Below are 15,051 nucleotides of genomic sequence, written 5' to 3' on the forward strand. Positions count from 1 at the left end.
ATGAATGTACTAGCATACATGGGTACACAAAGATTCGGGGGGAAAATTTACCCTTTGGGAAAATCAGGTTCCTTTTGTTAGTGTGAGTTCAAGAACTTAATAGGACTTTTTAAACTAGGGACTCTAATCTGATATTTAAACATATTGTAAGCCTTGGTTTGAAATATCTTGGGCACAGAGATGATGAAGAAAGAGAGTGCCATCCTTGTCACAGCATGTCAACTGCGCTAACAACCTAAAATGAATCCAAGACCTAAGATCTGGGGAGTTTAAAATAGGCAGGACTAGTCTTTCCTCCTGCCTGGTCCTATTCTGTCTGTGAAACTCCTCATCTTGTATAAAGACCAGCCTAAATGTCACCTCCCTTTAAAGCCTTGCCTCCCACTCTCAGGAAAAATTAGTTGTTCCCTGCTCATCTTTGCTCCCATAGCACTTTGAACAAAACTCTATTACAGCTATTATGTACTTATCATACTAAATTGCAATCTATCTGTTTATGTGTCTGTCTATTTCCACCAGAATATTCACCCTCAAGGGTAAAGGTCAGGTCTTATTCATCTTTGTATTCTCAGCACTCCGCACAGTGCTGACACAACAGCCACTTAAAGCATGTTTTAGTATTTTTATTATTAAAGAAATGCATGCCCATGTTAAAAATTCAAAACAGCACAGACTGGTATAAAAGGAATGGTTAAAAGTTGTCTTCCCAGCATCCAGACCATCAGTTCCATTTCCTACAGGAAATCACTCTGAAGACATGCTTAAAAATGGATAAATACTACATGCACCCCTTCCAGCCCACACCCAGCTGACCAACATGCATGACTCTCAGAGCTGCCACATATGCAAGAGGGGCTGGCTTCACTGGCAACATGACAGGGCTGGGTAGGAACCCCCACCCAGGGCAAAGGCCAGAGAAGTGCTGTCTCTACAGGACAAGGGTGCCATCAGACTAGGACTCAGTTCTACTCCGCACTCTTTGGGTTGATAGTGAATTCACTCCACCCACTGACACATTTTCCTCTCTATTTCATCTCTTTCTCTCTTTCTGTGATTTATTCCAGTGCTTCTGTTTCTCTGTTTATAATTCTGTCTTTGTATATCTGCCTTTCTGTCTCTGGTCTGTCTGTGTCTTGCCTCATCTTCTCCTTACCCTGTTCCTTCTTGGTCTACCTCTGATGTCTCAGTTTTGCTCTTTGTCTTTCTCTCTGCTTTTGTAAGGATCTCATATGTCTCTCCCTCTCCCTCTTATTCTCTCATTCTCTCCAGTTCTCTGCTTCTATTGTCTCTCTGTCTCTTTCCTGGGTTTCTTTCTCTCTCTCCTTGTGCTCTGGATGTTCTTCCACTCAGCTCTCACAATCAGTGAACATCTTTACAGCAATGTCTAATATTCCACTTTTGAGAGCAGAGATGTAAGTGTTGCACATGTTCAGTGCTTCAGCCTCAGTGAGCATATGGAGACGCATGGGGATGCACACATCTATCATATCTGTGCTCGTATGTACATATACGATTTAGAGACGGAGACTGAGCTCAAGACAGAGACTGAGATTTAAAATGAAATCCATGCTCTTTTATTGGAGACGAGAGGCTACTAGAATTTCTGGCAGGGGTTGGCAGTCAGGTTGGTGAAATTACCTCCAGATCTCTTGTTCTGGAAGCAGCAAGGGGGTAAACAAAAGGCCTGGTAGCCCCTGCTGCTGCTCACTCTGAAGAGAGACACAGAGTGATCTTGCTGCTTTTCAAAAACCCTGGGCAATCGCTCTCTCCCAACATCAGTGATTGGAAGCAAATCAGGAAACTTGAACGTGGGCTCTTTGTTTCGTTCAGTTGCTGGGAATTCAGTTCTAATGAGGCCAAGTTCAAAATCTCGCTTGCTCACTCTTGTTTTGTTTTGTTTTTTTCCATTTTTCAAATAACTTTTAAAAAATAACTCAAGCAATGCATGTTTATTGAGAAACAACAAAAGCAAAACTATGGACAAGTGAAAAACATTACCTATAAACCCAACATTCATTATAATCACAGAACATTTTCAATCACACCCTTCCTCTTATTTTTTTAACAGAAGTGGTATTTTACAGTATATAATAAAATTTTTAAAGTACTGAGCCCCTTCCATGTGCAGGTATATTTCTAGGGGCTTGAGATATTTGACGGAACAACACAGACCAAAAAACCCCGACTTCATATGGCTTATATTTGTACTCTTTTGTAATCTATATTTTTCCCTTCCCAGTATTTTGTGGGGGTTTCCCAATTCAATGTATATATTTACACAAGCAATCTTCTAGTGGCTGAATATTCTACAACATACATGAACAACATCATGGGTTGTTAGTTCTAAGTGAAAAGCCATCTTCCCCATGGAAATAGCAAATAAAACACCATAGTTGCTAAGGTCTGGTCCCTAAAATGTGCCGCTTTGGTGCAAAGATTATTTCAAGCTGAAAATAATCAAAGCCCAAAAGACTTAGGGAAGAATTTTTGACCTTCTTCCAACTGCCCAAAAAAATTGAGATGGAGGACCTGCTCCAGGAAGGGAGCTATCACCATAGACAACATAGTATAATATGAACTAGGTGTGGGAGACAGGGAGGAAACTAGCAAGGTCTTTGTTAAAATTGCTCTCTGTGTCCTCTTGTTTCCATATAGAGCAGAAAGCATTTTGTTTACCATACATTTATTCTTTTTCATCTTCCTGTGAATTGTCCTCCTCCGCCCTCAAGTCTCATACCCCTTTCTCCTTAGTTGAAATGACATATTTATTTATACCCCATCTTTGGAATCTCATGTTTATGTGGATTCCCTACATGTAAGAATTAAATTTTATTTTCTGTTGCTGTGTCTCATGTCAATTTAATCCTTGGATCAGCTAGAAGAACTTTTTTTTTTAAGATTTTATTTACTTATTAGAGCATTTACACATGTATGTGTATGAACAGGAGGAGGGCGAGAAGGAAAGGAAGCAGATTCCTCTCTGAGCAGGGATCCCAGGGGCGGAGCTTGATCCCAGGATCCAGGGATGATGACCTGAGCCAAAGGCAGATGCTTCAGCAATTGAGCCACCCAGGTGTCCCTAACTAGAAGAACTTTGAAGGACAGAGGAAATTTTCCCACCACCACCACAATAAATATCTAGTAAGCAAGTTGTGATACTGTGACTTGTAATAAGAAATGTATATTTTATCTTCATTTCACCTCTGGCACCAAGACCCTTGAAATTTCCTAAGTTGTGAGAGAGATGTGTTAATGAGAGGACTATGGGACCACACCTAAGGATGGGGCCCGGTTGAAAGAACAACCAACCCCCTGATTGGAGGGCGGGAATTCTCAGTCCTACTCTCTAACCTCTGGAAATAGGAGAGGGCCTGAAGGCTGAACTGATGGCCCATGGCCAATGATTTAATCAACCACGCCTATGTAATAAAACCTTCATAAAAACCAAAAGGACAGGGTTCCAAAAGATCCTAGGTTGGTGAATATGTGGAGATTCAGGGAGAACAGCATGCTCAGAGAGAGCACAAAAACTCCAGGCCCTTTCTCCACACCTTGCTCAAAGTATCTCTTCCACCTGGCTATTTCTGAGTTATATCCTTTGTAATAAACTGGCAATTTAGTAAATAAAATGTTTCTCTTAAGTTCTGTAAACTTCTCTAGCAAATTAATCAAACCCAAGGACAGAGTCATCAGAACTTCTGAACTATAGCTGCCTGGTCAAAGGCAACAGGAGACACCCTGGCACCTGAATTTGGGAGGTGGAGGGTGGCAGTCCTGAGGGACTGAACTCTTTAATTGGTGAAATCTGATGCCATTTCTGAGTAGATGGTGCCAAAACTGGTTATACCACATCCTGCTGGTGTCAGAGAATTGCTTGGTGTGGAATCTCCCCCACCCCAACACACACACACACACACACACACACACACACACACTGGAAATTAGGTCCAGAGCCTTATTACAACTATTCTGTGCAAACAGCCAGAGACATTGAGAGGGATGACAAAAGAGTGATTAAGAGTCCTGGACTTATTACAAGAAAACAAAACTGGAATGGAAGAATGAATGTAACTGCAGAAACAGAAACAATATCAAAGGACACCTGGTCGGCTCAGGGTATGATCCCAGATCCTGGGATCAAGTCCCACATTGGGGATCCCTGCAGGAAGCCTGCTTCTCCCTCTGCCCATGTCTCTGCCTCTCTCTCTCTGTCTCTCATGAGTAAATAAGTAAAATCTCAGCAGGGAGTCTGCTTCTCCTTCTCCTCCCCGTCCCTCCTCCAACTAGGGCACATGTGTGCACTCTCTCTCTCAAATAGACAAATAAAATATTGTTTTAAATGAGCATATTTTGGGAAGGGGAAGACCTTTTGCTTTTAACCCAACTCTCCCCCCAAAGACCCCAAAGCAAAAAGATCTATGGCCCAAAATTTTGTGTCTCAATAGCCTCTGCTACTCAGGTTAGGGAAGATGACTAGAGGCTCAATCCACTGGCTTCAGGACACAACATGATTAGTTGGTGGTCTGATAACATGATTCTTATCAGCACTTTCTTTAGAAAGTGTTCAAGTTGTCCATACTGTCACTCTAGGTTCATTAGCCAGAAGAGAGACACCAAATAGCACATCCCAGGCATCCTCCCAGAATAACAGAAGACATGTATTAATAACCCCAGGAGAGCCACTCATGGGGACGGATGGGCCTTAAGGCTTTGATCAAGCTGCATCACGAAACAGTTTATTACCAAGTAAAAAGTATCAGGTTACTGCTCTGAAATCAGGATAGGGCAGGGAAAAGCCCGAGGTGGGGTGCTTATGCCAGGAGTTCCCCTACCACCCCTCTTCACTGACATGTGAAGTTTTCTCTAAAGAAACTCAGAACTGAACCCTTACAGAGGGTCAATGTGATCAAATAAAAAGCTTTGGAGCCAGAAAGGGCAAAAATCAAATTTCAGCTGTGCCACCCTCTGGCTGGGTGACCTTGGGCAAGTTCCTTAAACCACAACTCCCACAACTTTAGAAAGAGGACAATAATACCTCATTTGTATTATGGTAGTGGGAGGATGGATTGAAATAATGTGATACTCTAGAATGTACTTACAGGGAAGCTGCCCACTAAATTGGTGGTTATTTATATTATTATGAAGAGGGGCTTCTATTATAATCAATATGCCTTATCTGGCTCTAGAGAGCTATCGTGGTGTTCAATCAATTATCCTTTGCTCACATCCCCATCCCCACTCTCAAAGTCAGAAGAAGTAGAAAAGGCAATAGCTGGTAACTCAGTTATAACCCTTGAGCAAATAAAATCCATGAGTTTCAACAGGCATCTTTCTTTTTGACTACTCCTGCCCACAAATGTTGACATGCTAGGTTCTTTGCCTGAGACCGCACTTACTATTATTTTAAACTACATGTTCTCTACATCCAACAATTAAGGAAGGGAAGAGGTGTCTATGCCCCTCTCATCCCCCAATCCACCCCCACAACTAGCTCAGTTATAAGTAATCTGACCTCTGAAGTCCATTAGCAGTGGAATATGGAGAATGGGTCTTTGCCAGACACCTTGCTTGCAGAAAGTCCCATCATCTCTCTTTGGGGTCCCCTTTGAAAGGTTTAAACACTGCCAAGGAGCATGACTTTTTATGAGACCACTTGCTCTGAAGCCCAGCATAAATAATTTGAATAGCTGAGCCTAGAACTCAGGAGCTCCATGGCAAATATCCACACTTCTTCCCACATCGGCAAACATTATAGACACAGGTGCACAAGCTTCAGGCACACAGAGAGGCTGGATGCAGTTGTGTTCTAACTCTTGCCTGTGGAAAGCCAACGGTGGGCCAAACCAAGAATCAGTCATAATGTGATAAAATGTTGTTGGCAATCTTCTTCCACTAACTGACCTGTTTAATAGCAGTGCCTTGACTTCCCTACCTGAGAAATGTAGATGATATTTGTCTTTCCTATCTCATAGGCCTGTGGTGGTGGTGGGGGGGAACTGAGGTAGGGGAAATAATATTCCAATCTCTGAGAGCTGAGGCATTTTGCAAAGGAGATGGCTATAAGTGATCTAAAGCGGTATAACAACATTCAGGAGTGCTATAGAAAGGCTCTGTTCTTGTCTTATTGCTCAGTAAAAGCCCACCTCTGTTTCTTGCCAACCATTTGACAATTCCATTCATCCCACCTGAGCAGAGCCCTGTCCCTCCAGAGTAACCATCCCACCAGCATGCTGTCCGGCTCCACCTCACACTGACCATGCCTATACCCTGCCATCCCCGTTGGCTGCTGCAGCCACACCATTTTGGCTAGTTTCCTCTCTAGGACACATGGATGCATTCTCCACCCTTTCTAGCCAGAGATACAGAACAGTAATGGAGACATCCACAAAGACAGGGACAGATATTTTACATATGTTCAGTGACTTAGCATCAGCTGGTTGGGAGCCAGATTAACCTACCCTATGGGCAGCCCGTCCACTGATGTTTCTGACCAAGGGTGCAAGCAAAGGAAGGCCCTTTGCGGAAAACTGTGTGCGGCAAATGTCTAGGTAAAAATGAAACAACAATGTCTCCAGCTGAGATTTAACGTTCAAATAAAGGCAATCATATCTCTAAGTGAACATACTGGTTTTATTTTCTTTTGGGGCTTGGATTATACCCAGAGTCACTGGAAGATGAATGTGTATATTTTTGCTTAAGGAATATTTTTAAAAACTATTACTAATATTAAAACTTCAGTTAAACCTAGTTTACATTTAATGTAGGCTCATTTCTTGGAATTCATAGTTTAGACATCTCTATGCTTGCCCTTCAGATACACTATCCATTCAGCTCCAAATATCCTTGTAATAATCTCCATCTCTTCACCAAAATATACTGTCTCAAGGTCCACTTGAGGCACCTGCTCTGCAGTGAGGTTTGAAATCCACCCCAGTTTATTGATGTCTGATCCTCTTCTGAACTCCTATAGCTTGCTGTGAGGACACCAAGCTTCTGTCTCTTCAGGGGACTCTTTGGGTATAAGATAGAAAGGGCTCCGAGGGCACATCTATGTGCACCACTCCACACATACCTCTATTCTCAGTGTCTAACAAATATTAGGACTGAATACATATTTGTAGAATTAAAAGTAAATATGGTAATTTGTGTAAGCTTCTTAGCACAATGCTGCCACAGGGCCATCTCTCCTTGGAGGTGAGCAATTGTTCTTCTTTTAAATAAATTACCAAAGAATTATTAAATAAATAATTCCATCAGCTTTTGTGCCTTTGTCTATGAGTTTCGATGGTGGGTGGGGGGAGTTCTCTATAAAAAAAAAAAGTGGCTAGAGTTCCCAGAGTCAACATTCAGATCATTTTCTCTAGAAAACCCCACTAGCTATCTTAAGAGAAGCTAACTTCACAGTCTCATCCAAAGCTTTTTTTTTCTTTTTTCTTTTCTTTTTCTTTTTCTTTTTCTTTTTTTTTTTTGTTCAAAGATAGAAAGTTCCTTAACAGGAAGATGTGATACAGTAAACATAATAAATTAGGTTTTTAGGTTTTGCTGCAAATCTGCATTGAAATGAATGCCTGCTTAGATCTCCAATGTTTTGATTTCCTATAAGTAGATATACACATAAACCTTAGAAAAAGGAGGAATCATGTGAGATGAAAGGCTTGTTCTCTGTAGGTCATGGGTATGGGTCATTGTGTCATTTGTGCATCCCCAACACTCCGAGTGCACTTTACTTAAATGTAGTAGATAGAAATATCCATAGGCTGAGCAAACTAATAAATGAATTTTAATCTGTAAGGGATTTCTGTGGTGCTCTGGTCTGTCTGCATCCTTTTAGAGAGGATGAAACTGAGGCCACACAATTGTAACAGGATACATTATGACTACATATCTAATTTTTTTTTTTTATGATAGTCACACAGAGAGAGAGAGAGGCAGAGACACCGGCAGAGGGAGAAGCAGGCTCCATGCACCGGGAGCCTGACGTGGGATTCGATCCCGGTCTCCAGGATCGCGCCCTAGGCCAAAGGCAGGCGCTAAACTGCTGCGCCACCCAGGGATCCCCATATCTATTTTTTTTACACAGTCAAGACTGTAACTCGGTATTCTTCTCTGCCAATAGAGTTATTTCTGCAACAAAAAGAACAAGTAGCATTTATTGAGCATTTACTATATATCAGCCACTTCATATATGTGATGTCATATCTTCGGGAAAAGTCTGCAAAAGACATCCTAGAAAGTGAAGCTCAAAGAATTTAATTGCCTTGTTCAAGGTAGAGTGTGGCAAGCAGGAGAGCTAACATTCAAACTCAAATTTGCTTCCAAACCCACTGCCTTCCATGTCACACCATATTAACGTTCATTAATAGCATAAAGCACTGATCAGAAGGAATTATGTGGGCTTGTGAGGGAAAGCTAAAATCATTTATCATTTTACTTCATAAAAAAGGTAAAAAAATGTTTAAATATACAAAGCAAGTGTTTATATACAACTTCTCTATAGAATCAGATTTGTAAGTAACTTAGAAAAGGAATCTATTCCTGAAGAACACCAGATCCGAGAACTGAATGATGGCAGGTTACCTCGTGCTCAATGAATCACCAGGTGCAGATTCCATGTCTCACTAAAGATGAAGAGGTAGGCGGATAAGAGAACAACCAAATCACTACTTAAGGTAAAGAGTGCAATGTGACAGGCTCATGTTAAAGTCCTTGCCTTTCTACAAGGAGATGGGGCTCCCAGCTAAGAAAGTGCCCTCCTCCACCATCATCTGAAAGCCACCCCAAGAGAGGATTATTTAAAATACCGACTCCCAAGAGGTTTGAGTTTTTCTGTCCTACCTGAAAACCTTAAAGACGGGCCAGCCACTCTGTGATGTTTAGAAGCCATATCACTCAGGGTGCCAGCCCCAAACTGCCACTGACCTTTGTTACATCTAAGTTAGCTTCCAGAGTCTCATCTTTCTTCTCTATGTAATGAGAATAAAAATATCAACTCAGGACAATTTTTTTTTTGAAATTAAGTGAGATGATAAAACGTAGGGCAACTACCCCAAACCTGACTGACTGAAGTTGGGACTCAGTTTATTCTCTAAGGTTGGATGGTAAACGTCAAGTGCCAGAACAACTGGAAGCAGAGAGGTAAGGTGGAAATCAACCAGGCCATCATCATGGTCCATACAAATCCAGCATTCAAGTATCATAATGGCAAAATACAAGTAAAAGCCTCTGTTAACAAACCTTGTAACACCACTGCCAGTGAGCAAAGGACAAAGAAATGAACTTAAATATTCAAATTGACTCCAGCATAAAAATATGAAAAATAGATATTAACAGTTGCCACTTACTTATTAACCTACCAAGGATGCTATAAGGGTTAATAAGTGTAGCACTTTGAAATTTCTTGGAAATAAAGAAAAAATACATGCCCCATCACACATGCATATATAGACAAATATGTATTTTAACAAACTGAGGATTACGGTATAAATTTAGATCAGGGCACAGCATGCCTAGGATGAGTAGGGTAGGAACAATATGTTCTTGCTTACGACACCAAGCTCATGACAAATGATTCATACCCAGCACCTTTCATGCCAAAAGATCCCCCCAGGTGTTCCACCAACTCCAGCAACACTTTCCATCAAGCTAGACTGCAGTATAGAGGAATCACATCACTCCCACGGATGAGGCAAAACAGTCATGTCTTTACACAACTGCACAAGTCCAACAGCGGAGGGGGCAGGAAGGAGAAGGGAAGGAGGCGAGAGAAATATCCAGAATTCCTCACAAGTTTGACAGGCAGCCTATAATTACCATACATTTACACCTTTAATGCAGGTGTTATTGTAATCAGAAACCCTACTTAGCAAGGCTTTTAGCTAAAAGTGAGAGAGGTTCAGAGGATGTGTATTGCCTGTGGCCCTGAGTGGGCTGGGGGCGGATGGAGTGACTGGGGTCTGACATCTAAATGTGAAGAAAATGAGAGCCCCAAGATGTTCTCCTCAGGTTTAAGTTAGTGGATTTCTTGCCCTGGGGAGAAGCCAAGTGCTGTTGAGGGATCCAAACAGGTGTCCAGTACTTGACGGTCATGACGCACTCATGTGTAACCTGGCAGGTGATGACCTGGCATGGGCCCTATCTTGGGGATGAGGAAATTCAGACTCAGAGTGCAATCAACTTGCCTAGATCAAACCACACAACAATCAGAATTAGAACTCAAGTCCCCACACTGCTTTTTCACATCACAAAGTTGCCCAGAAAACTTTTTCTGCCTTCCTTCCTTCAAAAACAACGGTTAAACTTTGTCTCTCCTGTGAATCTGAGCCAGCTTTGTTTCGTGGGACCTGGATAAAGACTATTGCTCTCCCTCTAGCAGCTGCATATATATACTAAAACCCCTGCAATTTGTATGTAAACAGGCAGGGATGGGGAGCAGGGGGGTTCTTTAAAGAATTAAATACTTCAAAGGGTAGAAATCTCACTAGCAACATGATTTGAGCGCTCAAACCTTGAACATGCACTACCTTGATTATCTGTTACATTATCTCAGACATCCCTGCATATTGCGGGTCCAAGCCCTGACCCTAATAAGTCCAACTGAGCTTATAAGCATCATTAAAAAAAAAAAAAAAAAAAAAGGCTGGCAGTGCTTGGCGCCATTTCTTAAATGGAGTTTAAAATTTGCCAAAGATGTACTCTCCTTTTCCAGCTCTTTCCAAGATCTTTCAAGAGATGAGAACTAAAGTAAAGGTCTAATGGATGAGTGATATTTTACAGTTCAAATTACATTAAAAGCCAGAAATATTTTGAGTCCAATGTCCTTTACTTCTTGATACAACAAGATATAATATGTTTGATGTGTCTAAAATCTCCCTTAAAGCCAGAAGCTTTGAGTTAATCACATAAAGCAGTGTGAAAGTTATTCAATCGGTTTAAGAAGATTCAAGTTCAAATTGGGGGATTAATTTTAGTGGTTATGATATGAGAGATATGATGGTTAAGGTAAGAAATGAGGGCAAGGGTCTCCAGAACGTGAATGGAAAGAATTTCAGCTTCAATTATTTGATTAAACCACTCCTGAGAACCAGAGAAAACCATAGCCTCCGTCCGAGACCTGAATTGTAGGGAAAACCTTGCTGATGCTCTCAGGACAGAGACATCAATGCAAAAAATACTATTTATCATGGTTTGCCTTAATGCAGTTTATATCTATAGACCCGAGGAACCTATAATGACAGACTATGATTTTAAAACGTTCACAACTTTCATTAAAAAGCTGACAATGAGCACAACTCACTCAAGCGGCGCTTCCCGGGGAAGGTTTCTGGCAATGACATCACAACTAAAAACATTTTGAAAGGGACCAGGCTGCACAGACTGTGCATATTACAAATACTACAATCTCAATAACCTGATGGAAGCTGAAAACTCTGATTTTTTTTTCTCCCCATTTTACCCATCCTTGGTTTGCATGTTCTTCTCGTCTGCCAAACGGCAGCTCAGAGAACTTTCCACACTTTTAAATCATCTTCGGTTATTACCATCAAAGCTAGATCTTTACTATTTCAGCTCATTCAAGTTTCCCAGGTGCGCTTTTAGCTGGAATAGCTACCCCAGATTCCAGACACGCAGGCTTTTCTAAAAATCTAAAACCCCCCGTGAGGTGGCCAAAGCTCACCGACCTGCAGCCGCTCTCCCCAGTGTCACCCTCCTGGGATCCAGCAATCCCTCTGGTCCCCTCATAAAAGGGACATCTAAGTCTTTCTTTGTACTCTTCTTCTCTAGAGGAGGTCAGGCAATGGGGAAGAACAGGGGGTTGTTGTCGCTGGGATATATCTGATCTTCCCGGGACTGATCATGCCGGAGAACAACCACTCATTCACAGGCTGGAAAGCCCCAGCTCTCAAAACACACTGGCTGGTGCTGTTAGAAGATGCTAGAGAGTTCCCTTCCTGAAACTTGCATCCACTTGGGCCCCAGAAACAGAGGATACATTAAGGGCACCTTAGTGTCCGCTGCATATCTCTTCCTTATGGGGAAGATGGGGTGAAGAGCTTTGCAGAAAAATTAAAAGCTTACAAATAAAGTCTTCTCCATCTCGCTTGTGCTCACCCTTAAGTCTAGCAAGTAAAGGCAAAGTCACTTAAAGGAATGTCATCCTGCCTGGAAATTTAACCCATTCACCTCCACACTCAAAACACTTTCCCGCCCCACCTCCCCCCAGGTTTGCCTGGTTTTCAGCTCTTTGCAGCCCAGGAGACCAGGAAATGGGGATCTGCGTGTCCTGTTTGAAGCTTTCAGGGAGGGGGGTTGGAGAGGACTCTGATGGTGCCATGGGTCTCCCGATAGGTGACATTAGCTCCCGGGGGGGGGGGGGGTGGGCAGGGAAGACTTCAGTTTGCAGCATCTCGCAAGTCCAGAAACCCCCTCCCCATTTCTCCATCGGATCACAGAGCCCGCGTTAACCCTTTGCATCTTCCGCCCCTGCCCTCTGCCGCCCCGTGAACTCACGCTGCTGTTGTGGCCGGACCAGTGGACCATGGCTTGGTTGTGCGCGGAGTCGCCCGTCAGCGCGAACGTGGTGCTGGTCAGCCTCAGCTCCTCCATCCGGAAGCGGGTGGCTTTGTCCGGGTCCCGCTCCGGAGTCCCGGGCTCGGGCCGCGCTCCGTCCCGCAGCGCTCCCCGGGGGCTTCGGCTCGCGCGCCCCCCGCCGCCAGCCTTGCCCGGAGCCGCTTCCCTGCGCCTCCGCCGGCCCGAGCGCGGGGCGACCTCGGCGGCCGCGCGGGAGCCGGGGGCCCGCGCCAGGGGCAGCGCTCGGTCCCCGGGGGCCACTGCGAACAGGGGGCGCCCTTGGAGGGGCAGGGGCGTGGCGGCCGCTCTGCCCCGCGGGCCCCGGCGAGGGGCGTCCCCCGGGGCCGGGCCGGGCCGGGGCCGGAGCCCAGCGCGGGGCCGGGCCGGAGGGCAGCTCGGGGCAGCGGGGGGCGCCGCCGCAGGCGCCCGGGGCGCAGAGGACCAGGAGCCCCGCGCCCGCGAGGAGCGCGCTCAGCCGGGCTGGGGAGCCGCCGCCGGCGCCAACTTTTCCCATCGCGGGAGCGGAGAGCGGCGGGCGCTCAGGACCCCAAGTCCATCCAAGTTGGGGCGCGCGGGGGGCGGGCGGAGGCGGCGCGGCGCAGGCGGCGGCCGCTCGCCGGGCCGGGCTGGTGCCGAGCGCGCTTCGCTCCGAGCGAGCCGCCGCCGCGCGGGGGTGGAGCCGAACTGAAGTCGCGGGCGGCGCGGGCGCGGGCGCGGGCGGGCGGGAGGCGGGGAGGGGGGGAGGGGGGGCGGGGGCTGCCGCGGCTCCGGGCGCCGCGTCCCGCTGCCGAGCTGCGCGGCGAGGGCGGCCGCGGGGACGGGAGGCGCCGCCGACCCTCCCCCTGGGCTCGCCGGGCTCGCCGCCGCCGCCCGCTCTGCGCCCCCGCGGCCGCCGGCTCCGCGCTCGCTGCAGCGCCCGCGCGCCCCTCCCGTGGGGGCGGCCGGCCGGGGCTCGGGGCGCTCGCCGCGCGGGGGCTGCCTCCTCGCGCGGCGTCGTGTCCCGCGGCCCGCGCCGCCGTTTCCCCCCCTCGCCCGCTCCCTCCCGTCTCTTCCAGCCGTTTAGACGAGGCGGCTGGGCGGCCTCCTGGGCTTTCCCCGCTTAGTCTCCGCGAGCTGGCGTCCTGACCTCGGCGGAAGCGGAGCCTGCGGTCCCAGCCCGGGGGGATCCCGGGAAGGCCACGGCAGAGAATGATGCAGTTAAATGACCGTGTGCGTGTGCGTGTGCGTGTGCGTGTGCGGTGTTTGGGGGATTCTCCTATCAATTATTACGCTTAGGCTCCTTCCCGGACCTCCTAAAGCGCTCGCTGTGCTTGAATCCAGTCTTCCCGCATCTTGGTGGGCGTCTGTCGCGGCTTCCCTAAGAGACCACTGACTCACCGAGGCCAGGAATTGGGAGCAACTTGGAACAAGTGGCCCGTTTATTTTGTTTGCCTTTTTTTTTTTTTTTTTTTTTTTTTTATCCCCCGCTCGACACACGGTCCTATGCGGTAGGAATATCTGTCAGTCGTTAATTCGATGAATACCTATTGGGAGTCTGTTATAGGTCAGGAAGAGAGGCACGGTGCTGCACTTAGTTTGCGTCCTCTGCGCCTGGCCCAGAGCTGTGAGCACGTGCCTGAAGAGTGTTATCCGCAAACTTCAAGTCTGTGCTGGATGCTCGGCGGCTAGTCTGCTGTGGGCCCTCTGACAAAGTGGCAATCTCTCAGCTTCCTACGCCTTAAAATTAAACGGTTGCATTAGATGACCTTTAAAAATCTCTTCCACTCCTAAAATCCTATAATTGTATGATTATAATGTCTGCCCAGCCCAGCTCCCCTGCTACTGTTCAAAAGTTCAGATGAAGATTTATAGTAGGTGAATGGGCTTTGAAAATTACAAAGAATTTCTCAAAATCCAAGCCTTTTTCGAATGGAAAGTTTGCTTCTAAGGGTTGAAATACCTTCATATTTCTTTGTAGTCTTCATGTGCCTAACAGCACTTCCCTATGGCATGGTAGCTATTAAATTATTCAGTGCATATTTACTGATTAGATAAATGAATGCCACGCAGAATAGTACAATCTTCAGTTTAAAATTACTTCTTTTTTTCATTTTCACACTTGCAAAGGTAACCACACTGAAAAATCTGAATTCTGAGTTCGTGATGGGGCCAACTTAAAAGTAGCAGTGGTAATTATTCTTCGATTAATGATACCCTTTTTGATACTGTTCAAGAGGAATTTCCCTTATATCAATTCAACCCAGAGCTGTGTTACACAAACAAGAACTTAGATTCTTGTTCTTATGCCCAATCCAAGAAATATGCACTACAAGGGGGCAGACTACTTAGTCATTAAATGTGAGTACTTAAAGACAAAGATGACCTGTTTGCCTTTAAGGGAAACACAGATTGTTCTTCCAAAAGCACCTTAACCACCCAAGCCTGGATCCTCCTAAAAAAGGAACACTGTCTGGCAGGCTTCAAGGTGGAGAGGAGAGCCAGAGG

The 15,051-nt window shown here is 45.6% G+C and overlaps 1 protein-coding gene across 1 annotated transcript in view; it reads right to left on the minus strand.

The window, feature by feature from the left end:
- Positions 1–13,081, minus strand: part of SORCS1 (sortilin related VPS10 domain containing receptor 1) — a 495,004-nt gene extending 481,923 nt beyond the window's left edge. The window contains 2 exon segments of the mRNA XM_055300554.1: positions 12,508–12,879; positions 12,881–13,081. Of these exon segments, the coding sequence (XP_055156529.1) occupies positions 12,508–12,879; positions 12,881–13,081 (573 nt within the window).
- Between the last annotated feature and the right edge of the window lie 1,970 nt (positions 13,082–15,051).

The sequence above is a fragment of the Nyctereutes procyonoides genome, unplaced genomic scaffold (assembly GCF_905146905.1).
Source record: "Nyctereutes procyonoides isolate TBG_1078 unplaced genomic scaffold, NYPRO_anot_genome, whole genome shotgun sequence".
Lineage (NCBI taxonomy): Eukaryota > Metazoa > Chordata > Mammalia > Carnivora > Canidae > Nyctereutes > Nyctereutes procyonoides.